At 43.6% G+C, this 27,766-nt stretch overlaps 2 protein-coding genes across 4 annotated transcripts in view; one reads left to right on the forward strand and one right to left on the reverse strand.

Annotated features, from left to right (window-relative positions):
- The window catches only part of KCNMB1 (potassium calcium-activated channel subfamily M regulatory beta subunit 1), a 353,074-nt gene that overhangs the window by 302,836 nt on the left and 22,472 nt on the right, over positions 1–27,766 (reverse strand). Inside the window, exon 6 of one of the 2 annotated variants that reach the window (XM_088661800.1) lies at positions 14,888–19,071. The exons of the other annotated variant lie outside the window; for it this stretch is intronic. Coding sequence (XP_088517926.1) covers positions 19,024–19,071 — 48 coding nt within the window. The 3' untranslated portion in view covers positions 14,888–19,023. Of the gene's footprint in view, positions 1–14,887; positions 19,072–27,766 lie in introns of those variants that run through there. 2 annotated transcript variants of the gene reach the window in all.
- KCNIP1 (potassium voltage-gated channel interacting protein 1) overlaps positions 1–27,766 on the forward strand; it is a 566,415-nt gene that overhangs the window by 77,050 nt on the left and 461,599 nt on the right. The window lies entirely within an intron of this gene.

The following is a 27,766-nucleotide window of genomic DNA, read 5'->3' on the forward strand; positions in this document are numbered from 1 at the left end:
ACAATGTATCTTAGAAGCGTGTAAAGGGATGTGGAGGATGCAGAACTAATTCAGATTGATTTTGGGATATTGGTGTATTGAGACTACAATGGGGTTTGTGCCATCTAATGATTATGGTTCCCCTGAAAACAATATTGGTAGCGTGTGTATGTGTGTGTGTGTGCGCAGCCCTATCTCCCACCCCCAAATGAGGCAAGGTAAAGCAACTGCCTTAGGTGGCAGGATCCATAGGAGCAGCTAATCCCAATGTAGTCCTTTATTCCCTCCTTGTTTCTGATAATAGATCTTCACTCACCCCTTCTTCCCTGATGGGGAGTGAGAGTATCATTTTGTCAATTGCCTCAGGTGTCAGAATGTTTGGGACCAGCCCTGGTTGTGTGTGTGAGAGAGATAATTAAGTGTGTATACAGAGAGAGAGACAGACAGAGGGAGATAGATGGATGCCTGTACACACACTGACACAGAGAACCACAGTTCCCACAGATATCTGATCTGGGAAGAGGAAATGACTATTAGACTAGCACAAATAAAGGGTATAAGAATGGTCTTGCTTCTGAATTAAACACCCCTGTTGAAGCTCCAAACCTGCTGGGCTTCTGCACGTGAGTTCTTGTAATGAATTTATATATTATGCTTCACATTGGACATGCATGAGTGTGAGACCCTCTAACCAGTACAAATGACTAGAAAATGTATGTTGCTTTATAACACTGGAATCATGGTCCTATTGCTCATCTCTTGTTTGAAATGATGATGTGTGCTCCGACTTAGTCACTTCTTTTTTCTGGCGACATCCAACTTCAAAGCTGCAAACATTAGATGTTTGTGGTCTCCAAGGAATCAAACTTTTGAAACTTTAATCATGTCTTTTCTTCTGCAGCATGACTTTCTGACTGGAAGATGCAGACTTAAGAAGGCATAAACAGCAGGAACAAGTTGATTTTAAAATGTCTGTCAAGTATCTGATGTAATTAAAATTGAACATTCTCATACAATAAGTTAGGAAACTAAAAAGTCAAACAAACATTTAATGGATTAAACATCTTGAAGACAAAAGCAGTCCTGGGTAAACAATGGCATTACAATTAACTAATTGTGATTACCTGTATGTTCCAGAAAATGTTTCTTCTTCAGACACTTAGGATATTCTGTTTATTTACACTAAATTGATTGCTCCTGGATATAATGCAGATCCAGAGATATCTGTACCATCCCCTTCAGCCCAGTGGTACAGACATGTTTTCCACCTTGCCTCTTTCAAGCACAAATTGTACAAAAATAATAAAAATCGCTCAAATCACAGTATGATATACCATACTTTCAGTCAACATTCTATGAGATCAATGCTGGTTTACATGCTATGGCTTGTAAAAGTTGAGGTTAAGAGCTGCAAATCCTAGAGCCCAAGTAAATGGACTGCTGTTCTTATACAGATTACTTGCAGTCCATGACTGCATGTGTTGGTGTTAGGGTTGCCAGACTCCATAGAGGACAGGACTTCTGTGCCTTTAATTGCCCTGCTCTCTGTTGAGTCTGGAAACCTTAAAGAGAAACCAGCAGACCCTTTGCTTGGAATTTAAACAAAGGGTCTGCTGGTTTCTCTTTAAGGTTTCCAGACTCAACAGAGAGCAGGGTAATTAAAGGCACAGAAGTCCTGTCCTCTATTGCATCTGGCAATCCTAGTTGGTGTGCATGCTGTACGCCAATGCTCATTGGAGCCCCGATTCCTACTGCAGTCTCTTTGGGAAGTGGCATTTGATGCAATATAAAGCGCTTCTTATAGCAAAATTCCAGCTTAAACTGAAGAAAGTAGGAAAAACCACTGGGCCAGTAAGATACAATCTGAATCAAATACCTTATGAATACACAGTGGAAGTGAGGAACAGGTTTAAGGATTTAGATTTGGTGGACAGAGTGCCTGAAGAACTATGGATGGAGGCTCGTAACATTATACAGGAGGCAGCAACGGAAACCATCCCAACGAAAAGGAAATGCAAGAAAGCAAAATGGCTGTCCAACGAGGCCTTACAAATAGCGGAGGAGAGGAGGCAAGCAAAATGCAAGGGAGATAGGGAAAGATACAGGAAACTGAATGCAGATTTCCAAAAAACAGCAAGGAGAGACAAGAGGGTCTTCTTAAATGAGCAATGCAAAGAAATAGAGGAAAACAATACCGTAGAATGGGGAAAACCAGAGATCTGTTCAAGAAAATTGGAGATATGAAAGGAACATTTCGTACAAAGATTACCATAATAAAGGACAAAAGTGGTAAGGACCTAACAGAAGCAGAAGACATCAAGAAGAGGTGGCAAGAATACACAGAGGAATTATACCAGAAAGATACGGAGGTCTTGTACACCCCAGGTAGTGTGGTTGCTGACCTTGAGCCAGACATCTTGGAGAGTGAAGTCAAATGGGCCTTAGAAAGCACTGCTAATAACAAGGCCAGTGGAAGTGATGATATTCCAGCTGAACTATTTAAAATTTTAAAAGATGATGCTGTTAAGGTGCTACACCCAATATGCCAGCAAGTTTGGAAGACTCAGCAATGGCCAGAGGATTGGAGAAGATCAGTCTACATCCCAATTCCAAAGAAGGGGAGTGCCAAAGAATGCTCCAACTACCGCACAATTGCGCTCATTTCACACGCTAGCAAGGTTATGCTTAAAATTCTACAAGGCAGGCTTAGGCAGTATGTGGACCGAGAACTCCCAGAAGTGCAAGCTGGATTTCGAAAGGGCAGAGGAACCAGAGACCAAATAGCAAACATATGCTGGATTATGGAGAAAGCTAGAGAGTTCCAGAAAAACGTCTACTTCTGCTTCATTGACTATGCAAAAGCCTTTGACTGTGTCGACCACAGCAAACTATGACGAGTTCTTAAAGAAATGGGAGTGCCTGGTCACCTCATCTGTCTCCTGAGAAATCTCTATGTGGGACAAGAAGCTACAGTTAGAACTGGATATGGAACAACTGATTGGTTCAAAATTGGGAAAGGAGTACGACAAGGTTGTATATTGTCTCCCTGCTTATTTAACTTATATGCAGAATTCATCATGCGAAAGGCTGGACTAGATGAATCCCAAGCGGGAATTAAGATTGCCGGAAGAAATATCAACAACCTCAGATATGCAGATGACACAACCTTGATGGCAGAAAGCGAGGAGGAATTAAAGAACCTTTTAATGAGGGTAAAAGAGGAGAGCGCAAAATATGGTCTGAAGCTCAACATCAAAAAAACCAAGATCATGGCCACTGGTACCATCACCTCCTGGCAAATTGAAGGGGAAGAAATGGAGGCAGTGAGAGATTTTACTTTCTTGGGCTCCTTGATCACTGCAGATGGTGACAGCAGTCACGAAATTAAAAGGCGCCTGCTTCTTGGGAGAAAAGCAATGACAAACCTAGACAGCATCTTAAAAAGCAGAGACATCACCTTGCCGACAAAGGTCCGTATAGTTAAAGCTATGGTTTTCCCAGTAGTGATGTATGGAAGTGAGAGCTGGACCATAAAGAAGGCTGATCGCCGAAGAATTGATGCTTTTGAATTATGGTGCTGGAGGAGACTCTTGAGAGTCCCATGGACTGCAAGAAGATCAAACCTATCCATTCTGAGGGAAATCGGCCCTGAGTGCTCACTGGAAGGACAGATCGTGAAGCTGAGGCTCCAATACTTTGGCCACCTCATGAGAAGAGAAGACTCCCTGGAAAAGACCCTGATGTTGGGAAAGATGGAGGGCACAAGGAGAAGGGGACGACAGAGGACAAGATGGTTGAACAGTGTTCTCGAAGCTACGAACATGAGTTTGACCAAACTGCGGGAGGCAGTGGAAGACAGGAGTGCCTGGCGTGCTATGGTCCATGGGGTCACGAAGAGTCGGACACGACTAAACAACTAAACAACAACAACAACAAAGCGCTACAGCTGGAAGGCAAATGTCATCTACCATCAGGGATCAGTATTTTTAGGTATGCGCTGAAGGGAACTCCAAAAGCTGCTTGGCTGCTCTGCCTCTCCTCCCAGCTGTCTGTTCACTGTCATGTTCAAGTGAAGAGAGTGGGGGGAAACTTGCTTCAGGACAAGTGAACAAGCAGCAGCATTAACAGCAGTGATAAGGAGGGGGGGGTTTGCTCAGGGTTTTGGGTTGCAAGTGGAGGACACCCATCAATCTAGAAGTGAATAATCCTTCCAAGGATCTCTCCCTTGAACCAATACTGCTACAGAAAACAGGCAGTCCTGTTTCTGACTCCTGCATTGTGGCTCATAAAAGTGGGGGAGAAGTGTGCATTCTTTGCACTAGGAAGGGTTTCTGGAATTTGTAACTCGTCAGGGCCCTGTATGCAAATGCAACAGGCCTGTGCATGAGCCACCACCTCTTGGAAGTCCTCAGAAGATGTGTGTAGAGCCCACTTCCCATAAATGCATAACCAATAATTGAAACATGTACCAGTACATGGGCCAAGGTTTAGGATATTCTGGCTATTACAGTATTTATTTATTATTGTTAGAAAAGGTCCATAAAAGTAGCCAAGGTTGATAATTCAAAAGAGATTGTTTGTATAATGTAATAAGAGCAGAGAACTATTTAGTTGGTGACTCATCTGGGATCTTCTTTCTCAAAGTTGGAGAAATTGCTGTACCTTAAGTGACCTGCACTCTTTCTTTGCTCCTGAAAGTCCTTTTTAAAGCTACCACGCCAGGATCAATGCATGGGATTTTTTGTGTGTATGTTTAGTTTCTATTAAGCATTCTAAGTTTCTGGCAGCTGGTAATTTTTGCCTACTTTTCATTTTAATTGCCTAATTATCTGCTTCAGTGAAATAAAGCCTTCCCAGTCTTTTCATCTGCTCCCCCCCCTAACCGGTGAACAGACGGACTGTGTAATATTTACAAACGTAATACTATAATTAACATCATATAATGTTTGGATTAATTTTATAATGTTTGCTGCCTTCATGTTTGTGGTGATCAGGGATGTTATTTGGGCTTGTGTAACAAATACAATTGATCTCTACTAATTATAACAGAGGAACTGTTATATGTAATCTGTATGGCCAATGTATTCCTATAAAATATCCAGTCTGTGCAAGTATGTAACTGCTGTTCCTAGTCAGCCAAAGGAAGTAACTACAGATGTGATGAGAACATCAGTGATAGTGGAAAGATATTTTTGCTTTTTCTCAGTCAGGACAGTGATCCAATATAGAATTTGGAACTTTATTGGCACAATCTGAGACTCCTCCTTCTATGAAAGGCAATACTGTTTGACAAACAGGTGGGTATGATCAACTGCATTCAGGGAGCTTTTAACATTCCTGTATTGCTATTGTGATGAAGTGTATTTATTTATTTATTGAATTAATATCCCCCCTTTAGCCAAAAAGAATCCCCCAAAATCAGCAAGAAGATGGTCCCTGACCTCTGGCTTGAAATCTCAAAAAATTAAATCATCACACATGAGGAGAAAGCAAGTTCAAGCATATGGTATTCAAGTTACAGTTGTCAAAATACAACATTGTCCTTGACATAAACAGCAGTTAATCTATGGAAGCACTCTTTTCTCTCTCACACCTCAATCCCCTCGTCAACATCCAAGTGCAGAGCTGGTGGCAATGCCCATGCCATGAGGACAAAAAAGATCCTGATGCAGTTCTTCCCACAGACTAGATGGCTTTCAGCATGGTTTATGAGCTGCCTTATGCTGTGTTAATTCTGATGATAGTCGGTCTCTTGGGCAAAAATCTTTTATAAGTTTGCCACCTGATTTGCTTGAAGTGGAGATGCTATGAATATAACCTTTTAAATAAAGAGGATATTTGTCCATGGAAAGAGAACAACCCTCTGGGTTATGTTGGACTCGCAACTACCAGCAGCCCCAGCTGGCAGGACCAATGTACAGGAATGGTGGAAATTGTAGGCCTGGAGCAGTGATTTCCAACAGGTCGATCATGATCGACTGGTCGATCCCTGAGTGATCGTGGTCAATCGCGGGCTCCCTTCCGATCTCTGGTAGCAGATAGCATTGTGTTGAAAGTCTCCTCCCCCTGCCGCCCTCGCTCTGTCCGTCTGCTATGTGAATTGGGCAGTTGTTAGCACTACGGTACTAAGCTTTCGTGTATTTTGCTGCGTCCGCTTGTTAATAGTGCCATTGCTATTGAGCGTTTATTGTCCCTCCGCTAAGAAGCTCTGAAATTTTTGCCTCCCGTAAGAAAAGCTCCACAACTGAAGCCTCCCTTACCAAAAAAGCTAAATAACCTTGGCCTCCCCCCCCCCAATGACAATGGGTAGATCACTGCCAGTTGCTTTATACTGAGAGTAGATCACGGTCTCTAGGGAGTTGGAGGTGCCCGGCCTAGAACATCTGGAGGCCTGTTTGTTTCTTATCCCTGGTGTAAAGAATGTGATACAACTCCATCCTCTTCTCTTACCTTATCGATATTCATCCTGTGTTTATCTTTTTTCAACTCTCTTATGTCATGGAGAATGGCAATGGTAGTACGGTATGGCTGTTTCCTGAATGGGCTGGTTTATATTAGATATTCTACTGTGGAAGGGCCAGGTTTGGTTGATACAGTCACATTAAATGTCGGTATACAGCTGTTAGCGCAGTTCCAGATTTTTTAAATGCAGGCAGAAAACGCATCAGGATTGTAAGTCCATGTTCTCCTTGAAATGAATATTCATTGAGTGTTTCCACTTGGGATGTTTAAATTCACACTTCCTCTCATTTTCCAGTGAGCTTCTAATTTTGTTGCGTTACCAGTTTTCTAATATTTTCCTTTCCAAGGAAAGAGGATGGACTACATCGACTGCTGATAACTTAAGTAGTTATAAGATTTAAAGTAAGAATGATTAATGGAAACTCTCTAAATGAGAGGCACGGTACAGTAGCTTTTCAGAAGTGTGGTGAAAAGACTGATGCAGCCAAGCATTGCCGAGGTGCTAATACATATTGCCCAAAATAGCTGAAATACTGCAAATAGTGCCATGTTATACAATTGCATTTCAAAAGTTGATACTTTATAATCAGCGTTTGTCATTAAAGTAGCTTTGCACTTGGATTATTCTGAATAAGATGTTGCCTCTGAATAATTATTATTCTGAGTAAGATGTTTCCTCTGGACTAAGTGACACAACATTACATTCACACTGTAAGAAGCTCATGGCACTGCTCATGGTTATATCTCCTCTTTATAATCACAACAACTCTGACAGGTAGGGAATGAAACTCAAGTCTCCTGAAACCTGAGCACTACATTGTGCTGGTTTTTGATGTGATCAGCTCCCACCATTCTCAGATGTTTGCTGCATGCTGGAAAATAAAACTAGGTGATTGTGGTTGCAGTTTAGGAGGGTAGTTCTTTATCTTGTCCTGGTTAAGGAGTTGTATTCTGCTGTTCTTGATTGCTCAGATCACAAATTATAGTTTCTGCTTGAACTGGGAGTAGCTAAATTTCAAGGCGCTGAAATTTATAGTGTGCACTCTTATACTGTCTGGTATCCTTATTATGAAAAGGGATAAACACATATGACAAACACTAGGATCCTTATAGGAAGGCTGCCATGTTAGCAGAACAATTGAAAGAAGATTGGGCTTTTCCCGCTGTTGGTCTTTGCTGCTGTTGTTACATTTGTATTACAGTGATGAACAGTGTCTATGTATCACTGTTAAAACATACTGTAGCTTTTTAGGCTGCTTTCCCCCTTGTTTTGAATGAATGACTGAAGAAATGGCAAATGCAGTTATTCACCAAACAATTTGATGCAGACAATTCAAACTATATTGGCATATGCTCAGCTTTAATTTCTCCTGTCCCCCCACAGGCCTTATTTCAGATGACTGACCACTTTGAAACGGAGCTGCAAATAGGCTCCATGGAGCTGTGAGGTCCAACACTTTCTTTTCATGCTGTTCTTGAATTTTTCTCTCTCCTTGAAAAGAGCCTTGCTTCTTTTCAATGATGCAAACACTCTTCTGGCTTCCTTAATTGGCCTCACATTTGTGCCAGCCTGAATTTGTTTGAACTATTGGCAGCACTGAGTTCCATTGATCATCATGCACTCTACTCCATCCTTGTGTGCTTGCCTGCTTCTAGTCCTGGATTTAGTTCTGCTGCTTCATCTTAGCATTTTTGCTGCTGAGAGGTGTTCTGTTTATTTTGCATCTAAGCCCCAACTAAGACAATGGGAATCTAAAATGATTCAGTTTTGTTTTTAAAACACACATTAAATGAATTGCTTATGCAGTATTATGCTGATATGTGGTGAGTGTATTCTGCTGGAGTTTGCACAAATGAGATTTGTCTTTCCATTAAAAATAAAATAAAAACAATACCTTTCTTTACTTGGGAACAAATGTTGTGAGCAACAGAAAGAGCAAGTTACATAAAGGTACTAAATTATTATTATATATTTAAAGAATTAATATTCTACCCTTAATTTAAGACAGATAGTAATACAGTGGTACCTCAGTTTATGAACTTAATCCTTTCCAGAAGTCCGTTCTTAAACCAAAACCGTTCTTAAACTGAGGTGCGTTTTCCCTAATGAGGCCTCCCACTGCCAGTGCCCTTCCACCATTCAGATTCCATTCTTAGACAGAGGTAAAGTTCTCAAACCGGGACACTACTTCCAGTTTTGCGGAGTTCATAAATCAAATCATTTGTAAACAGGACTGTTCTTAAACTGAGGTACCACTGTACAAGCATCAAACAACGCAAGTTTGTTCTAGATCCTGGTGTGATGTAGCTAATGTAATATTTATTACATTGACTAACAAAAAATAAATGTTAGATTCCTGTAGGAAAACATTTCAACTTCTGCATTCATTAGTTGTTCTGATCAAAATGATTCTTTGAGGATGGAACTCTCAGAAGACCTGAGCGCCGCAACCCCAGAGTCAGACACGACTGGACCTGATGGTCAGGGGCCCCTTTACCTTTAAGTGATGCTGGCACTGTCCTCTAGGCTGAAGCCATGTAGTGTTAATGTGACCAGAATGTACATTGCTAAGTTTTCTCTTTTTGCTAACGGTGCTGACTCTGTTGGCATTTTTTTTTAGCAATTATTGGTAAGTCAGACAGCCCGTGGTTCTCAGAGTTAAAGTGTAAAGTGCTTCACACATTTTTTGGTCAAAATATATGGTTTCTAAAATGTACACATAGGTTGGTTGTTGTTTTATGTATGTGTTGGATATTATATCCCTCCTTTTGCATTTGATGATATAAATCATATTGCAGGACCTGCAGGTGGTGATGACCAGTTTGATGTAGAATGTTCTACCCAACCTGCTGCTTTTGAAGGTAGCTGTCCACATGAGAAACAAATAATGAAGCATTTGGAATTACAAAGATGAGATTCAGGATTGCTGATAGGTAGATTATGTAGAGCTCTTACTAGCAGTTTGTGTAGATTTGGAGGCTGGAAAATATCTTAACAGGGGTCTTGTTGATAGTATTAGCAAGCTATTCAGAGTTTGCTAACAGTAGGTAGCTTTTTCTGGTGGCTGGGAGATAGGAGATACTTGATGGAAAGATAGCACAAATTGGATGCCTTGTTCTTTGTTAGTTGACATCTAACTTTGATGACAACTAACTTTGATGTTAGTTGACATTTAACTTCAGATCGTGAAGCTGAGGCTCCAAAACTTTGGCCACCTCATGAGAAGAGAAGAATCCTTGGAAAAGACCCTGATGTTGGGAAAGATTGAGGGCACTAGGAGAAGGGGACGACAGAGGACGAGATGGTTGGACAGTGTTCTCGAAGCTACGAACATGAGTTTGACCAAACTGCGGGAGGCGGTGCAAGACAGGAGTGCCTGGCGTGCTATGGTCCATGGGGTCACGAAGAGTCGGACACGACTAAACAACAACAACTTTGATGGAGGAGGTTTTCTCTAGACATGATGGAAGCTGCCTGGCTGTTGCAATCAATTACAGCAAGAAGGTGTCCCTTAAGTTCACTGATCCGTCTTTGGCCTTTATCTTGATCTTCTGCAAATGTGTTTGTCTACACCTTAGTTCTGGACTTAGTTCTGGACTGTTAGGTCCAGTTGCGGACGGCTCTGGGGTTGCAGCACTCATCTTGCTTTACTGGCTGAGGGAGCCGGCGTTTGTCTGCAGACAGCTTCCGGGTCATGTGGCCAGCATGACTAAGCTGCTTTGGACGAACCAGAGCAGCACATGGAAACGCCATTTACCTTCCCGCTGGAGCGGTACCTATTTATCTACTTGCACTTGACGTGCTTTCAGACTGCTAGTGGGGCAGGAGCTGGGACCGAACAATGGGAGCTCACCCCGTCACGGGGATTTGAACTGCTGACCCTCCAATTGGAAAGCCCTAGGCTCAGTGGTTTAGACCACATGGATACAATTGTCTGTAACTGATCACTATTGAATTAGTACCCTGAGAATGCATTGGTTCATACAGCATTTGAAACTTAAATATATACCTATATTTATGTGTTAGTTTATTGCTATTGTGACAGAGCTCCTTAGGGTGCTGTCATTGCTGAGCAGGGAATTTAATTTCAGGGAATTGGGGGGGGGTCAACAATTTTTAATGCTCCAATCTGTGTTTTAATGAGGGACAAAACTGATTTAACAGAAGAATGGTCCTGTTAGGTCCTTCAATTTATTTCTCCATCCTAGCTCTATTTTAATGCAAATTTAGTGTCTCAGTCTATCCAGGTTTTCACACACACACCTATCTTAAAACAAGAATTACAATAATTTAACTTTGCAAATATTCTTCCATCCTTGGGGTTGAAATGCATTTCCCCACTTTTTAAACTTGCACTGCTGTCTTCTATCAACCTATTTTCATGTTTCCTTTCCTCAAATTCATCAGTTTTTATCTTTTTAAAAATTTGTTCTCACCTAGCTTTATTCAATTTTGGAGCTTCTTGTTGTAAGATCACAGTTTCAGAAAAGGGTTTTGGAATTGATACAAAAAATTCAGGGTAAAGGAGTTAGATAAAATCACTATAAAATGCTGTAGTGATTCAGAGGTTTAATCTGTAATCAAGATGAATTGGGATTGTTGATGACTCTGGTAACTTCTCTCACTTACATCAGGGATATTGGGTTATATTATGGATTTATGTTTTGTATTACTTTATTAATACTATTGCTACAAGTTTGTCATGACCATTGTCTACAATAATAAGCTTATGAACTGAAGCAATCCAAATATGCACATATTTCTTGTTTGTACCTTGCATTTGTTGCCTAAATGGATTGTATTCACTAGCTTACTAATGCTCATTGTCCAATCTGTTTTCAGCACTGCTAAAAACTCACGTTGCTCAGTTGTATGCACATTGACTCAAATTCCACTAAACATGCATATGATTGTGACCTTAATGGACTCTTGCTCACAATAACTTTGGTATTTTACCTTGTGATTTTAGAATGAAATCTGTATAGGTGAGTCTGTTTGCCTGACATATGATAGTGATAGCCTGGAGTCCCTGGTCATGGTATAATGCTGCAGTAAGTTCGTTATGCATCTTACTTGAAGTTCCCACTAACATTTTGCACTTGGACAGCAGACTATAAATACATCTGGCCACAGTCTTCCTTCCTATGGTGAGATGGATTGTATTTCTATTTCAGGGATGGGAAATCTGTAGTCCTTCAGATGTTGTTGTACTGCTATTCCCATCATCCATGACCATTGACAGTGCTAATGGGGCTGATGGAAATTGGAGTCCAACAACATCTGGAGGGCCACAGGTTCCCTAGCCCTGTTAAATTATAGTAATTATTTCTAAACCTATATATAAATTAGCACCTGCAAATCTGAGTCCATTTTTTGGTCACCCTGTTGGGCATGTAATGCCAGGCTGCTTCCACAATAACCATTTTCTCCAGTATTCTCATTTATTTGCTTATGAGAACATCTAGACAAGATCCATTGCAATTCTGGCATTTTCTTTTGCATTTGCATTTTCTTTTTCTTTTAAATTTCATGCATTACTTGCTCAGCCATTTTTGTGTTGCTGTTATATGTCTTGCAATGGATCTCCTGGCCACTTTCTAAAAAGTAATTAAGTACAAATGCACTCAAGTTGCAGACTTGCTGTTAATAAGGTTTTGATTGTTAAGAAGAAAGAGGGCCTCTCAATGCTCTGTTAGTATGTATGGGCAGTAGGTAGAAGGTGGTAAGGGGCAAATGAAATGTGGCTCCATTATGTTCAGTAGGGGGGGAAATGTAAAATTAGGAAGCCAACAGTTCTTCCCTTGCTTGGACTTTGATCACATCATGAAAGGATTTCAGGGCTAGGCTTTGAGATGACATTGAAGATTCCATGAGCTTGTTTTCCAAGACTGGTTTAAAATAGCATAGCTGATTCTGTACCTGTATTTTGAAGACTTGTTTGATTCATATTTCAGTTATATCGGTGACCAGAAGAGAAAGCTGCAGTCCTGAACTCACTTTTCAATGAGTAAGTCCCATTGCACTGAGTAACTATACCTAGGAACTTATTATACGACTGTGCTCCTAGGTCAATAATGCCTTTGCAATGGGACTAGCCCAAGAAAGCTAATGCTATAGATTTGTTCAAGTTGCCACCAAAGTCTCTGTTGATTTCCCTCTCATCATGATTTTTTCAGAAGCTCATGGTGTGCACAATCAATGAATATAAAGGTTTGGGTATACTCTGCCCACAGTTCATGCACTCATCAGACCTTTGGAACAGAATATACATAAAAACTATGCATGAGGGCTATGCCTATCCCCAACCCTCTTAAATGGGAGAACTTGCTGCATAAATTGGGAGTGATACATTGGAACTTCCCAATGCACACCAGTGGGAAAATTCATCACCTGATGGGCCTGGATCACACTATGTAATGATTGGGCTAGGGCTGGGACATTTGCCACATTGTCAGCAGTGAAAATAACAGCAAGATTATCTCTTAATTTAACTTTAATATATTCACACGTCTACGCACAGGCCCAGTACTGCACAGTAAAGTGGAATAAAGGCTTTGAAGAAATTTCTAACCAATCTGTATCCTGCCAAAAAATGTCAAATAAATTATTAGTTCTTGCCTTTTGACAAACCTGCTTGCCACCTTGTCTGCCTTTGTGGAGGGGGAAGATCTTTAGAAAATTCTCAGCAATTCCACTCTCCAACCCCATCATCCTGCCCTACATTTTACTTGATTTTCTAGTCTATTGTATTGCATAGTGCAGCTGAATAAATAAAAATAAATGGTTTCGAAAATTGCCTAAGGAACCAAGTCTGTACAACATAATCAGAAGTGTGTCAGAGCCAATTTCAGACTGAAAATCGAGCAGTTGCATGCCCCAGTACTCTTAAGCTCTGGTCATGGATATAATGACTTTGAATCCATCTGGGAGGGCATGTTGAAGGGTAAATAAGGCTGATTCTTATTTTAAGACTAAGCTATTTTTTCCATGCCCTCTTAGTGGTATATGTTAAAAATACAATGATTATATTTAGCTTTTTTCTAGTTCTGTGTGAAATGTGACGGCACATTTTTGGTCTGAAACCAGGATGGGGAACCTGTGGCAATCAATATGTTTCTGGATTACAGTACTCATCATCCCTGACTATTGGGAATGCTGTCTGGGGCTGATGGAATTTGGAGGCCCTCAACTTCTGAAAGGCAACAGGTTCCTGATCAGTGATCTAGAAAGTGAGAGTCTTTTAAGATGCCTGATGATGGCTTAGTTCTCTTATGCTTGTTTCTGGGCAATATCGCTTCAGGTACAGGTACAACTTGCATCACTGACTGTTCCTCCACATAAAAATAAACTCTGCATGTAGAAAATTAGTTATCACAGACTTGGTTGGCCAACTTCCCATTTCTCTTTTTAAAGAAATATCTTGATACACTTCTATTTTCCATGATCTTCTCCAGTTTGCTTAGAGGTTTTAGTTTTGTGTTTCTCTTCCTCCCTACTCTTTTATACTCACCATTATTTACTTTTTCTCTCCTCATTCACCTGTTGATTGAGCTTGTCAGTCTGCAGAGAACATTTTGTTTATTTTGCACCCTGTTTGGATTCTTTTTAGGATCTCAGGATATAGTGATTATGTAATATGGAGGACCATTCAATTATTTGATCCCTTTTCTGGAGTGATAAAGTCTTGGGTCAGCAGCAGAATGTTTGCTTTGCATGTAGAAGGTCCCTGATTCAATCCCTGTCATCTGCCGATAAGGATGAGAAAGATGCCTGTCTGATATTCAGGAAAGTCACTGCTGGTTGGTGAGGACAATACTTAGCTAGTTGGAGTTAGAGCCTGGCTTGGTTCCTATATATGTGTGTGTGTTCCTATGGTATAGATGCAGAATACCACCTCAGTGGGGTCTTTGTTGCAACGTGTGTGTGTGTGTGTGTGTGTTGTGTGTGTGATATTTATTTCAATTGCTGCCTTGTTTGTATGTATTAATGTCAATTTAGACCTGATCATGTGAAGGTTCAAGATAGGTATTTGACAGAAAAGAAGCAACATTTCAAGTTTTGTATTCAGTCTTTTCTTTTTGAATAGCTATGTCAGAGCATTTAAGCCGAGCACTTCTTATCTTTACCTTTTCTGATTGATGAAATAAAAATAAAGGATTTGTTGCCCCCCCCCACATATCATGAAATATGTTGCAAGTTCTTATCTCACAATAATACAATTGCTTTGTTTGTCACCTCCTATTGAATCCATAACTCAATTTAGGGCTTACAAAGACCGTTGGAATGTCATAAACACATATGCTATGAGTGCTAGACTTTCTGTTATTCATTTCAAAGATGACCCAAAATGATACAGCTTAACTACTCAAGAATGCCAGAGCTTTGTGTATCTGTTCATTTTAGAAAGGGAGCAATATCAAAAGCAACACGATGGGCCAGAAACAATTACAATGTGAAAAACTTTATGGAATGCTTCCAAACATCAAAACTAAAAACTGAAGTCTCTGAAAGGCTCTGAAAGTCCTTAAATGAATCACGGTGCCAGACTTTACCCAGCGAAGAACAAGCTATGAAGCTTCGTATAATCGTATAATCAGCAAGTGTCCAAATCTGATGTCCAACTCTGAACTCTGCTGCTCCCATCCTTGACTGCCTAAGCAACACTGCTACTACTAGCCTATAACATTCTGATTAAAAATCATGCTCACAGGGCACTGCAGGGGAAGGGGGATGGGTATTTCACATAGCAGGCAAACCAGCAACACTGCAACACCTTCCCAAGATTTGACCAGCTTTATTTCAGGAAAGCACTAGTGTTTCCCACAGCAAAGATAAAATATGGATGTAATATATAAATGTATGACCACATTCATGTGTTTGTGGCTGAAGCATCGGTGAACACAGATATTCCCTACAGAAATCAAAATATGTAGAACAGCCATTGCTGAAAATGGTGTGTGTGTGTTTCTTTTTTTGTATTGAGGGTATGAGTGCTTCTAAAACAAAATCCAGTGGAGAAAAGCTGGAAGAAAGGGTGTTATACATTAATATCAGTTGCAGGATGTATCTGCAGCATTGCTGTGAATTAAGTTTTAAACCATGAATACCTCTTCTCACCAGTTGCTATTTTAATGAGCAGTTTAGTTTGACCTAGATGAGGCATCTAATAAAATGTGGTAGGTGCTTCTGATGTGGAGAACCTTATGGGATACAACTGGGGATAGCTGGCTGTGATTTTATCTCTCCCATCTCCGCCCCAAGAAATGACCTTAAAGACCGTGACAAATGCTAGCATGGGAGAAATGGAGCCTGACTTGCAAGTGTTTTGCATAATCTGGTTATGCAAAGCAGAGATGGTTCTTGTTTGAAAGCTTTTCCTATTTCATCCTTTTCTTGCATGGCGGGGTGGGGGGAGGATTTGTGGAATTGTTTTATATTGTTGGGTTTTTTTTTAGCTTGGGTTGTTATAGATCCCATTTTTCAGCTTTGAACCAACTACCAAGATGATCTAAGACAGGCATCCCCAAACTGTGGCCCTCCAGATGTTTTGGCCTACAACTCCCATGATCCCTAGCTAACAGGACCAGTGGCCAGGGAAGATGGGAACTGTAGTCCAAAACATCTGGAGGGCCGAAGTTTGGGGATGCCTGATCTAAGATAAATCTCTAAGTGATATGTAATTTTCTGAATGTGCATGCATGCCTATGCATGTGCATAAACAACGTTTTGTACACACCATGCATTTAAGGCAAAGAATCCCAGGAACCCTTACAGAGCTATAATTCTCAGCACCCTTAACAAACTACAGTTCCCAGGTTTCTTTGGGAAAATAATATGCTTTAAATGTATGGTGTGTATGCAGCCTCCAGTGGGCCCAACCAGCGATTTTGCACCTTACAATTACAGTGGTACCTCTACTTACGAATTTAATGCGTTCCGAACGCACATTTGTAAGTAGAAAAAATTTGAAAGTCGAATACCATAGGAATGCATTGGGAGAAAAAATTCGTAAGTCGAAGCAACCCTATCTAAAAATTCGTAAGTAGAAAAAATCCTATCTAAACTGCATCCAAGATGGCGGATGGAGCTCCATTCGTAAGTAGAAACATTCGTAAGTAGAGTTATTCGTAAGTAGAGGTACCACTGTAATGGGTTTCATTTTGAACATTGGTAACACATTATAGGACAAATTGTCAAGAATGCTTTCAACTGGAAGAAAAAAATGCTAGCTTTGCTTTTAAAATCTATGTACAGTAGTAGGGTAGGCTGCTGCAAAATAAATACCTGCCACATACAGCAGTCAGCTAAAAGTTTTGAGCAATCTGGAATGTTCACTTAGAGCAGGTCATCTCAGGAAGTGATCCTTTGTTGAGAATAGAGACACTACAAAAGTTTTCCTTTTCCTAGATGTGCTACTTTCCCAGGTTGATGAGTCCCATCTGTCCCTCAATTTCCTCTACAGTGCATGCAGAAACTGCCTTCTTGACCATTGGATCCACTTTTGGTCTCGTCTACTCAATCCACCAGAACATGTCTTCATATACAGTTGAAGTCCCTAACTCACTGAGGATTTGAGACCCATTGGCTACCTTTACCTGGTTTAGCCAGCCAGTTGAAACTATTCCTGGGGTGTGGTCGCTGTCACATGCTGACAGCTTCTAGGAGCCACAGGTGAGAGCTCAGTGCAGAGTGGGGACCAAAAGTGGACAACCAGAAGGAGCCTGACATGTCCTCCACCAGAAGTACTACCCCTCCTCTAACACCCCATACACTCATAACCATGGAATTGTTGGTGGTACCAATCGCAATGGTATATGAGTTAAGTGTAGTAGGTTTTATTTTCCAATAATTGTGTGCCGTGAACTACACTTTTTGGACATATTCCAAAGCTTGGGTATCCAATTGTCAGCTGCCCACCATTTTTCTTTTTGATCAAGCTTTAACCTGAATAGACAAATCAATTTATTTTGAAGTATTCTACATCTTTTATTCTTATCCAACTTACTTTTTTTAGTTTAACTTTGTAGGTTGGATTTATCGTTTATTTTCTTGTGTTGTGTCCTAGTGACTGTTTTAAACATCAAGATTGCTGCAATTTGGTGTTTGATGAGGAAATGACAGACTTCTCATTATCATGACACCATTTGTCTAATGCAGGCAGGGAGAACCTGTGGCCTTTCAATGGTCAGGAGAATGGAAACTGTAGTCCAACAACATATGTAGGGCCACAGATTACTAATTCTTGATCTAAAAAGCCAAGTTATTCTAAATTTACTTTTCTTCTCACATAAGAGAAGCAGAAAGCTCTTCATTCTGTTATATATAATGTGGAGCCAATTAGCTCCATAGCTTCCTTTCATTATTGGCAAACGGGATATGCATTTATTAACTGATTTCTCTGCTTATTTTCTTCCCATATTTTGAGAGAAAACTAATTTGTTCCCTTTTGGGGTTCTAGGTGTGGTATGAGATGATAAGGTGCATCTTTTTTGCTATGGTTTCCGGATGTTCTTTGATCAACCAGCATTTGTTTTCATGCGTGAAGCAGCCTAGAAATTTATCCTAATCAATTTTAAGCAGAGAGAAGGCTGAGTTGGAAGTTCCAGCTGAAGCAGTTTAAACAGATGGCAATTCACTATAAAAGGAAAGTTAAGGTAGAATCACCAGGAAGGAATTGACATGGGTTACAAATTTGCAGAGGAGGTTGTGTGCTAGCAGTCTGTTATATTGCTGTAGCACTGCAGTCATGGCTGGATCAGGATGAATTCAGCATCAGACAGCTTTTCTTTTTTTATGTGTACCAGTCATGTGTGATTTCGAAATGTCTCAGACTTTTTTGATCTTCGCTATTATCCTGCAGTTTGCTAACAAATAACACCACCTGCCCCCCCCCACTTTTAAAGAGGAAACTTTCAACAGACTTAATTGATCACATGATTTTTCATATGTTGGCTGTCAAAATATAATGGAAACCTATAAGTGAAACTAAATTAATTGCAACCCTAGTATAAAGTATTGAAAATACAAACTGATATTGTACTGAATGAGACCATTAGGACACTTAGCTCAGTGTCACCTACTCTGATGGCCAGCGGCTTTTTCTTATAAAATTTAATGTAAATCCCACCCTTCCTCCCAATGGAGCCTAGGGTGGCAAACATTAAGTAATAAAATTAAAAAAAAATGTTTAAGTCATCTTAAAAAAACAATTTCCATACTGATGCAGACCGGGAAAGATCACAACAAAGGTTTGTTGACAGAGGATGGTGGTCTTCAGTAGGTGCCTGCAATACTAAAAGTGTCCAACAACACCCAACCCCCCAATGAGGACACGCAATTGAAAGTTTAGTTACTTTTTGGCAAAGCTCTCAATTATAGCAGCTCCTAAGGTGCAAGAATCAAATATACCACTGCTGTTAAATAGCCAGCTAGGCATCTTCTTCTTCAGACCTGTGCTTCAACCTGGATAGTTGGAGCAACAGCATGAACATGCCTCCGGCAGCAGGTTTAAATTCCCTCTTCTGAAGTGGTATGTGCAAGCAACAGTGATTTCTCCTGCATAGGAGCTCCAGCTTCTCCAGTCACTTTAAGTCCCTCCTCATCCTTGGAACTAGGGGACGAAGGAGATTCTATTTTTTTTTAAAAAAATAATTTTTATTAATTTTTAGAAAAAGAAAACACATACAAAGTATACAACATAAACTCTGTCCCTTCATTTTCCCTCCACCCACAAGCCCACCTCTGCCACCAGTGAGACCCATAGGTATTGGGGAACAAAGGGGTCCATTTTAAGCTGGGTTTGACCTCCCCCCTCCTTCCTCCCCCCTCATCCCCCCCCCTGCCACTGAGAGGACAAAGGCGGAGGATCTCTGGGGATTGGCTTATCCCCCAGCTATTTCTTCACTGTACTGGAAAAAAGAAAAACAAGGAAAAAAGGGGAAAAAAGGCAAAAATATAAAAAGGGGGAAAAAAGGAAAGGAAAAAAAAGGAAAAAGGAAAAATATTAATGGCTTCCACGACTCTCCTCCTCCTGGATTTCCCAACCTCTTTACATAGTTATGGCGGGTTTTCTAATCCAATTCAGAATCTTATTCTTATAATATTAACACAATCCTCCTCCTTCTTCATGCTGTCCCCCTCTGAGCCCGCCCCTGCCACTGGGGTAGCCCGAGGAGTCCAGCAGTCAAAAGGTTCCATTTTTGTGTCTGGGTTTCCCTCCACCCTTCCCTCTCCCCTCAAGGCACCCCCTGCCACTGGGTACCAAGAGTAAGAAGGGGGAGACAGGCAGTTTTCCACCCAAACACCTCCTGATCACCAAAATTATTCAAAAACAAACTCTAAGCATATTTCCTCAGCCATTCTTTTTACTCCCTCCAGAAAGCTCTTAACCTTAAACTATAAAAATCTCTCCTTCCCCCCCCCAATGTCCCTCCTCCCAATTGGATCAGCATATCCTTTAACAGGCCAAGATTCCGACACCGTTGTTCATAAACCAAAAAAAGTACCTTAAACTAAAATTTTTACCCCACACCAATTCTTTCCTACATCCACTTCCAGACCTCTGCTCCTCCCTCTTTCTGCCTTTCCCTCCCTTCACTAACACCATTCAACCTTTCAGTCTCTCCAGGATTTTCACTTCCATCAATCTTCTCTTCACTTTGCTTCTCCTTGTCGGCCTCATCTCTTTGTTCTGATCTTTGTTTTTCATCATCCAACACATATTTTTTATGGTCTGAATCAGTCTCCAAATTGTCCTCAAATTGTTGCTCCTCACACACAATCTCATAATCAAAATTGTCCTCTAAATCTTGCTCTTGCACCTCATTCTCCTTTTCTGTTGGATTGAAGCATTGCCTTTCCTTGTAGATATCTTCCCATGTTTGTAGATAGCCCAGCACAGCCTCCTGGAAAGCTCGAGAGAATTTTGTTTTCATAGTTCACTTGACCACAGGCAGACCAGAGATAAGGGCAGAAGGGTACTGGAAAATTCCTCTCTACCACGTTGTCGGCTCCATCTTGGCTGTTCTTATCCTTTGTCTTTAACCTCATCAGATTTCAAATTTACAGTCCACTTAAATCCTTTTAAAACCTTTTGAATCAATTTTTCCAATTCACAGGAATAAAATCGTCTTTCTTAGTCCTTTAACAATTTGACAGCTTTTGACAGCTGTCAAAGCGTCCTCCCCCTTGTTGCTGCTGAACCTCAAGGGGCAACGACACCGGGGGCTGGGGAGGTTTGGAAAAGTCTTTCTTTCTCTCGGGTCCGCAATCTTGAAAGAAGTTTTCCCTTTTCGGCTTGGGAATATTTAATGCGCCTCCCGATTGTCCATTTGGAAGAGATCAGCTTCCGTTACTTTAGAATCTCTTCCTATCTTCAAATTTAAAATTTTTAAGATCCGAATGGAGATTTGACTTACTTTGAAGAAGTCTTTTATTTCCTTGGAAGAATCCGCCGCTTGCAGGCTGAGGACTCGGAGCTTCACTTCAAGGAGGTAAGATGAAACCCAAAAATGGCTCCCGCGACTCCACTCCGCTGGCTCTCGATTGCTCTACTGAGCTCTCGGGCAGCAGAGGATTCGCGTCCGGAGCAAACAGCTGGGCACTATGTCACCGGGACTCTCTACCCGGTGTTTTTTCGGGGAGTCCGCTCGCTCTGCGGACTTCCCCCCCCTCCACGAAGCCAGGGACTTCGGAGCACAAAGTCCCTGCGTCCAACTTCACCAGTGCGACGAATCGGAAGCCGACGAAGGAGATTCTAACAACCCAACTCTCTCTTCTACTTCTGTGCTTTCCCACAACACTTCCTCCACCTCCACCACTTCTGTCTATGACTGGCCAGCTTCTTTGTCTTCCCTCTGCCTCACAGGTGGCACAGAACCCCACAAATCACTGGCCCCTTTCCCTGGATCATCCTCCCTTCCCCATGCCCCATGCCCACTCTGCCCACCCTTCAGATTCTTGACTGTCCCTGACAGAAAGGGAGGAAACTCCATAAGGTAGTTGCTACAGCAATACTTGGTGGTGATAAAAAAAAGTATCACCAGGTGGTTTCTGTTGAGCGGGAAGCATAGCACATCAGATTAATGGAATGCTTGCCTGTCTGCTTAAATAGACCACTGGAACAAGTTCTCTTCTGCCACCTCATCACAAATGTGAGTGAAACAGGGAAGTGTATGTTTTGACTTTGCTTAAAACAGAAGGTCCAATTTGAACATTTGTTCTATTGGTAGGTGTAAGGGTGACTCCCTACAGGGTGCCAGCCCTCATCATCCTGATGTCCACCTCGTCAAGTACAGAGAGCACCAGTGGTTCTGAAGCAGCCAGAGGGGGAGGAAGAGACTTGGAGGGGGGGGGAGAAATCAGAGTGAGGAACAATGGGAAAGCTCGGGGGCGGGGGCGGGCGGAGAGATGCAGACAGGGGCTCAGGGATGTTGGAGAGCCATGTCACAGTTGGAGAGCTCAGGGAGGAAACTGAAAGGGCATCGCTCCTTCCGGCACAAGAAGTAAGGATAGCGCCGTGACGCAGGTCAAGGGGGAGGCGTTTTGGGGTGCCCCGACTACTTTGCTGGTGTAGGAACAGACATACACCATTGCCGGATTCTGATTCGGGATGAGAGGTCATGTTTTAAGCTGTCTCTACACTGTAAATAATTAGCACAATAAACGTCTTTGAAGACAAACTGGACTCAAGCGGAGTTACTCTAGAGTAGCCACGATGACCCTCTGACAGTAGGAATGTGGATGGTTGGGTTTTTTTAACTTAATCACTCATTATTGCAACAGTATCGGAAAACATCACTCAAATGCCTTGTGCAGACTTCTGAGCTCTGCATATATATAATGACTATTGTTCTTAAATATTGTGATGTGTCCCCCTCCCCCCTTCATTGTGCACCCTTCATAAAAACAGACATGATTTTAATGTAGGATTCATATAGATAAGCCTGGGAATTTTACTAAGAATCACAATTTTGCTCCTATATATGTTTGCACTGTTGTAGTAAGAGTTCATTTAAGGACAAAAACATGACATTCATAGAACTGGTAGTGCACGAATGTTTTAAAATTATTATTATTATTATTATTATTTTAAAAAACTGTTGCAGGACCTCTCAGTCAGGATTGTATGTGTAATGGGCTCTTAACTATTTGTCCCCTGCATTCCAGATCTGGAGTGGAACCTTCTGCAGGTGCTATTTGCAATAGAAGGGAAGCCCACAGTGACTACAATGGCCCCTTGTTGAGTTGCACTTGTGCCACACAGTTGTTGGATGACAAAACACTAGTAATGTCTCTTTGAGATAAAATATGTTTACAGCTGTGTATTAATAGGGAAACAACATTCAAAAATCTGCATTTCCTACATGAATTAAAAAATAAACTGTGTGTATTCTGGAAATGTGATGGAAAAGACTTGCAAAAGCGGCATGCAAACATGGCACAAACCTGATATATTGGCTTATCCATCTACATGTAACCAAATTAAAGCATAACCCAGTACAGCTCCCCTGCCCCCAACAATGCAGTGTAGAACAGCTGAAAAGAAGCACTCATTCTCCTGGCCACTTTGAGGGGTTTTTTGTGTGTGTGGAGGACCCTATTCTGGTTTTGGTAAGTCACCAGCAACTCCACAACTGCGTAGGTTGGGTAGATGCCAGCAAGCTGAAAACAGCCCAGGAAGGTGGATCAGCAACCTTTAACTAGTTATCCAATTCCTGTTTCCTACAGGGTACCCTGCAAAAGCTACACAACATTGCAAAGCCACAGTTTTTCTCCTCAACTTCCCCATACTTGCCAATGGTGTACAAGCCATCTTGGGGATGGGTCTGTGCTGAGGAGGAAAAAGATTGTAGAATTGTCTCTGAACAATGTGATATGCTCCTTTGTATGTTCCACTTCTAAACTGTGTCCATGGCCTTACATTGGCTATTAAATGGCATATAAAGCACAAAATTGTTGTTTTGTGATTGATCTTTTTCTATGAAAACAAAACTTTGTAAGGTTTCTGTCATTTTTACCTAGCCAATAAGTTTCTTAAATGTTCCTGTTCAGAGATTATAGCTGCAAATTGGGATGTTAGTAAGATGATGTTTAGCATTTCAAAAGCTCACTGAGAGGGGAAGGTAGCCCATTTCAGCTAATCTAAAACTAATTGCCTACTAGAATGTAAAGGAATACATCTCTCCCATATGTGTCTTGAAAGCATATTTAAAAGCCTTTCAGTTCTGTTATGTACTGAGCTGAATCCTAGAACAATAGGATTCAGAATCAGCGGGAGCTACCCAATCCAACTCCAGGTGGAAGTGAATCCGCAACCTGATTGGCCTGCTGGAGCAGCCAATCAGGCGGCTGGCAGAAGTGAATCTGCTACCTGATTGGCCTGTAGGAGCAGCCAATCAGGCTGCAGGCAGAAGTCAATCCACAATATAATTGGCCCACAGGTGTAGCCCTGAAGTAGCCAATCACGCAAGGCCCATTGTGTAAATAATGTATATAAGCAGATGGTTTTGGGAAAAGAGCCATTCTTCTTCTCCTCTTCTCCTTGATGACTATGAGCTGAATAAAGAGCATGAAATTCACTCTCGACTCCGAGTACATTTCACTGGCGACGAGGATGGGATCCTGCTGAGCTGACCGCCACCACGCACTGCACCGCAGCACCACCACCTGCTGCACCGCTGCATCGCACCGTGCATCCAGGCTTCAGCTCCAGGACCCAAGGAACCCAGAATGGCAACCGACAGCAGCTTCTCGCCATTCAAACCAGCATCAGGAGACTGGGAAGGGTACGCCGCCCGTTTCAACTTCCTCCTGCAAGCGAAAGAAGTCACCAACGATGCCATGAAGAGGGCGACATTCTTCAGCGTCTGTGGAGAGGAGACGTTTGAAATCGCCCGGGCTCTCCTTGCACCTAGAGATGTCGCTACCGTCTCTTACAAAACAATAATGGAACGGCTGAAGGAGCACTTCTCACCACAGCCCTCGGTGGTAGCTTGCCGAAATGCCTTCTACGCAAAGCGGCAAGCCCCGGGGGAAACCATAACTGGGTTTGTGACCTCCCTCCGCCAAGCCGCCCGGCTATGCAACTTCTCAGAGTTGGAGAACATGCTTCGTGACCGCCTCGTCGGTGGCCTGAGGGACGAGATGTTGCAACGACGCCTCTACGCAAAAAAAGACCTCACGTTCCAGATTGCTCTGGAGGAAGCCCTGGCAACCGAAGCCGCCGAGAGGTCAACGCAAGAGGCACGACCGGCCCCGCCATCCCAACCGAGGGTCTACCACGAAGACCTCACCGACGAATCCGAATCTGACAGGGAGGAAGTACACCGAGTACAGCGGCGCACTCAAGCAGCACACACACCACAGCAGCCTCGACGAGAAGGAGGGAACTGTGCAAGCTGCGGGGAGAACCACGAGAGGAGGACCTGTCGATTCCGCAACGCAGAGTGCAGGCAGTGCCGAAAATTGGGACACATCGCCCGGGTGTGTCGGGCTCGACTCACCCGTCGACAAGCATCAGATGACCGACCCAGGAGCCCCAGGTCACACGGCACCATGCACCAAGGCAACTCGACGGAGATCACGGACTACCAGGTATTCCAGTTGCCCCATCCCAGCACAGAGAAAATTTATATAGAGGTACAGATAGAGGGAGCCCCATGCCGCATGGAGCTGGACACGGGTTCAACTCTATCCATAATCTCGGCCCGAACATTAAGGGAACTGTGCCCTAATGGGGGTCCCAAACTAAGGCCGGCCCCATTCACCCTCCGGGACTTCCAGAAACGTAAGGTCCCTACAATGGGGGTGGGGACCTTCAGGGTGCAATATCGAGGGCGAAAGCAACAATTGGACTTGCTGGTAGTTAAGGGCCCCTACGTTAGCTTACTGGGACTGGCATGGTTTGGACCTCTGGGGCTAGCCGTTACCGGGGTGAACCGCACTAGCTTACAAGTGGACGTGGACGCCATATGCAAAGAGTTTCCAGGGGTTTTCGATGGGGCATTGGGACGATATACAGGACCCCCCATTGCCCTACAGCTAGACCCCGCTGTACGACCCATCAGGCACAAGGCCCGCCGGGTCCCGTTCGCCCTGAAACCCCGCATAGACGAGGAATTGGACCGGCTTGTGGAGCAAGGAGTGCTGGAGCCGGTGCCCAACGCCCCCTGGGAAACTCCAATTGTCACACCCGTCAAGCCTAACGGTTCGGTCCGCATCTGTGCAGACTACAAATGCACCATAAACAAGGCTCTCACGGCCCATGCATACCCAGTGCCAGTGGTCAGCCATGTCCTCGCCACCCTGGCTGGGTCAAAAATCTTTGGCAAACTGGACTTGGCCCAAGCGTATCAACAGTTGTCTGTGGACGAAGCCACAGCAGAGGCTCAGATGATTGTGACGCACAGAGGGGCATTCAGAGTAAAGCGGCTGCAATTTGGCGTTAGCGTGGCACCAGGCATATTCCAGAATCTAATGGACTCTCTCCTTAAAGGGATTCCTGGCGTCACCCCCTTCTTCGATGATGTACTGATCGCCGGGCCCACACCAGAGGAATTTGAGGACCGCCTCCGCTCCGTCCTGCACCGTTTCCAGACGGCGGGCCTCAAGGTGAAGCGGGAAAAGTGTTTACTGGGAGTGCCGCAGGTGGACTTTCTGGGATTTAAGGTGGACGCAGAAGGGGTCCATCCAACCGGTGACAAGGTACGGGCCATTTGTGAGGCCCCAGCGCCCAAGAGCAAGCCCGAACTTCAGTCATTCTTGGGACTATTGAACTTTTACCATGCCTTCCTTCCCCATAAGGCAGCGGTAGCGGAGCCCCTACACAGACTCCTAGATAAAAGGGCCCCTTGGGTGTGGGGCCAGCGACAAAGGGCCGCATTCCAGGCAGTCAAGGACTTGCTCGTCTCGAACTCGGTCTTGGCACACTTCGACGAGAGGCTGCCAGTGGTGCTGGCATGCGACGCCTCTCCCTATGGCATCGGCGCTGTCCTGGGACACCAACTCCCGGATGGAAGAGAGGTGCCGGTGGCATACTTCTCCCAGACGCTTGCTGCAGCCGAACGAAACTACTCACAGATTGACAAGGAGGGTCTGGCAATCGTGAAGGGCGTAAAAAAATTCCATGATTTCTTGTACGGGCGGCCCTTTACCATAGTGACTGACCACAAGCCGTTGCTTGGCCTGTTTGCCCCCGAGAAGCAGACCCCCCAAGTGTTGTCTCCACGTGTCCTCAGGTGGTCAATTTTCCTTGCCGGCTACCAGTATGCACTAATCCACCGCCCTGGGAAGGCGATGGGCCATGCAGACGCCCTCAGCAGGCTACCACTACCAGAAACAGGCCCCGACCCAGCGCCTGCGCAAGAGGTTATGACCCTGGAGCTGCTTCCCGACCGACCCATTCAGGCACAAGAAGTTGCGCACCATTCCACAAAAGATAGGGTCATCTCCCGGGTCCTGGACTGGGTGTGGCGAGGATGGCCCAGCAGCAGCCCCGGGCCAGAATTCGCTGGCTACACAAACCGCAAACATGAACTGTCGGCCCACAAGGGGTGCCTGTTATGGGGAAGCAGGGTTGTTGTTCCCCAGCCCCTCCGCAAAAGGGTCCTCACAGCCCTACACGAGACACACCCAGGGGTAGTGAGGATGAAGGCCCTTGCCAGGAGTTATGTGTGGTGGCCGGGGATTGACAGAGAGATAGAGGCCTGGGTCCAACACTGCCAGACCTGCCAAGAATCCCGCCCGGATCCCCCAAGGGCCCCAGTCCAGCCCTGGGAGTCCGCCCGACATCCATGGTCACGCTTGCACGTGGACTTCGCTGGCCCCTTCCAGGGAAAAACATTCTTCATAGTGGTGGATTCCTACACCAAATGGCTGGAGGTCGCACTGGTACCGTCCACTTCTACGGCGGCAGCCATCCGGGTACTACGCAAGCTTTTTGCAACCCACGGGCTCCCTGACACCCTCGTCTCGGACAATGGAACCGCATTCACGTCAGAGGAGTTCCAGACCTTCACAGCGCAGAACGCCATCCGCCACATCCGCTCAGCACCATTCCACCCTGCCACCAATGGCCAAGCGGAGCGCATGGTGCGGACCACCAAGGACAGCCTCCGCCGCATGACACAAGGGGACTGGGAATACCGCCTTGCCGCATTTCTTCTAGCACAGCACAGCACCCCAAGCACAACGACGGGCCGGAGCCCAGCTGAACTACTAATGGGCCGGCGCCTTGCAACTAGACTGGACCGACTTCACCCCGACAGAGCTCAGGATGAGGTAGTGGTGGGGAAAGGCAGGAACCCCCGGACATTTGTGGCCCAG

This window comes from Zootoca vivipara, chromosome 2 (assembly GCF_965207765.1).
Source record: "Zootoca vivipara chromosome 2, rZooViv2.hap1.1, whole genome shotgun sequence".
Classification (NCBI taxonomy): domain Eukaryota; kingdom Metazoa; phylum Chordata; class Lepidosauria; order Squamata; family Lacertidae; genus Zootoca; species Zootoca vivipara.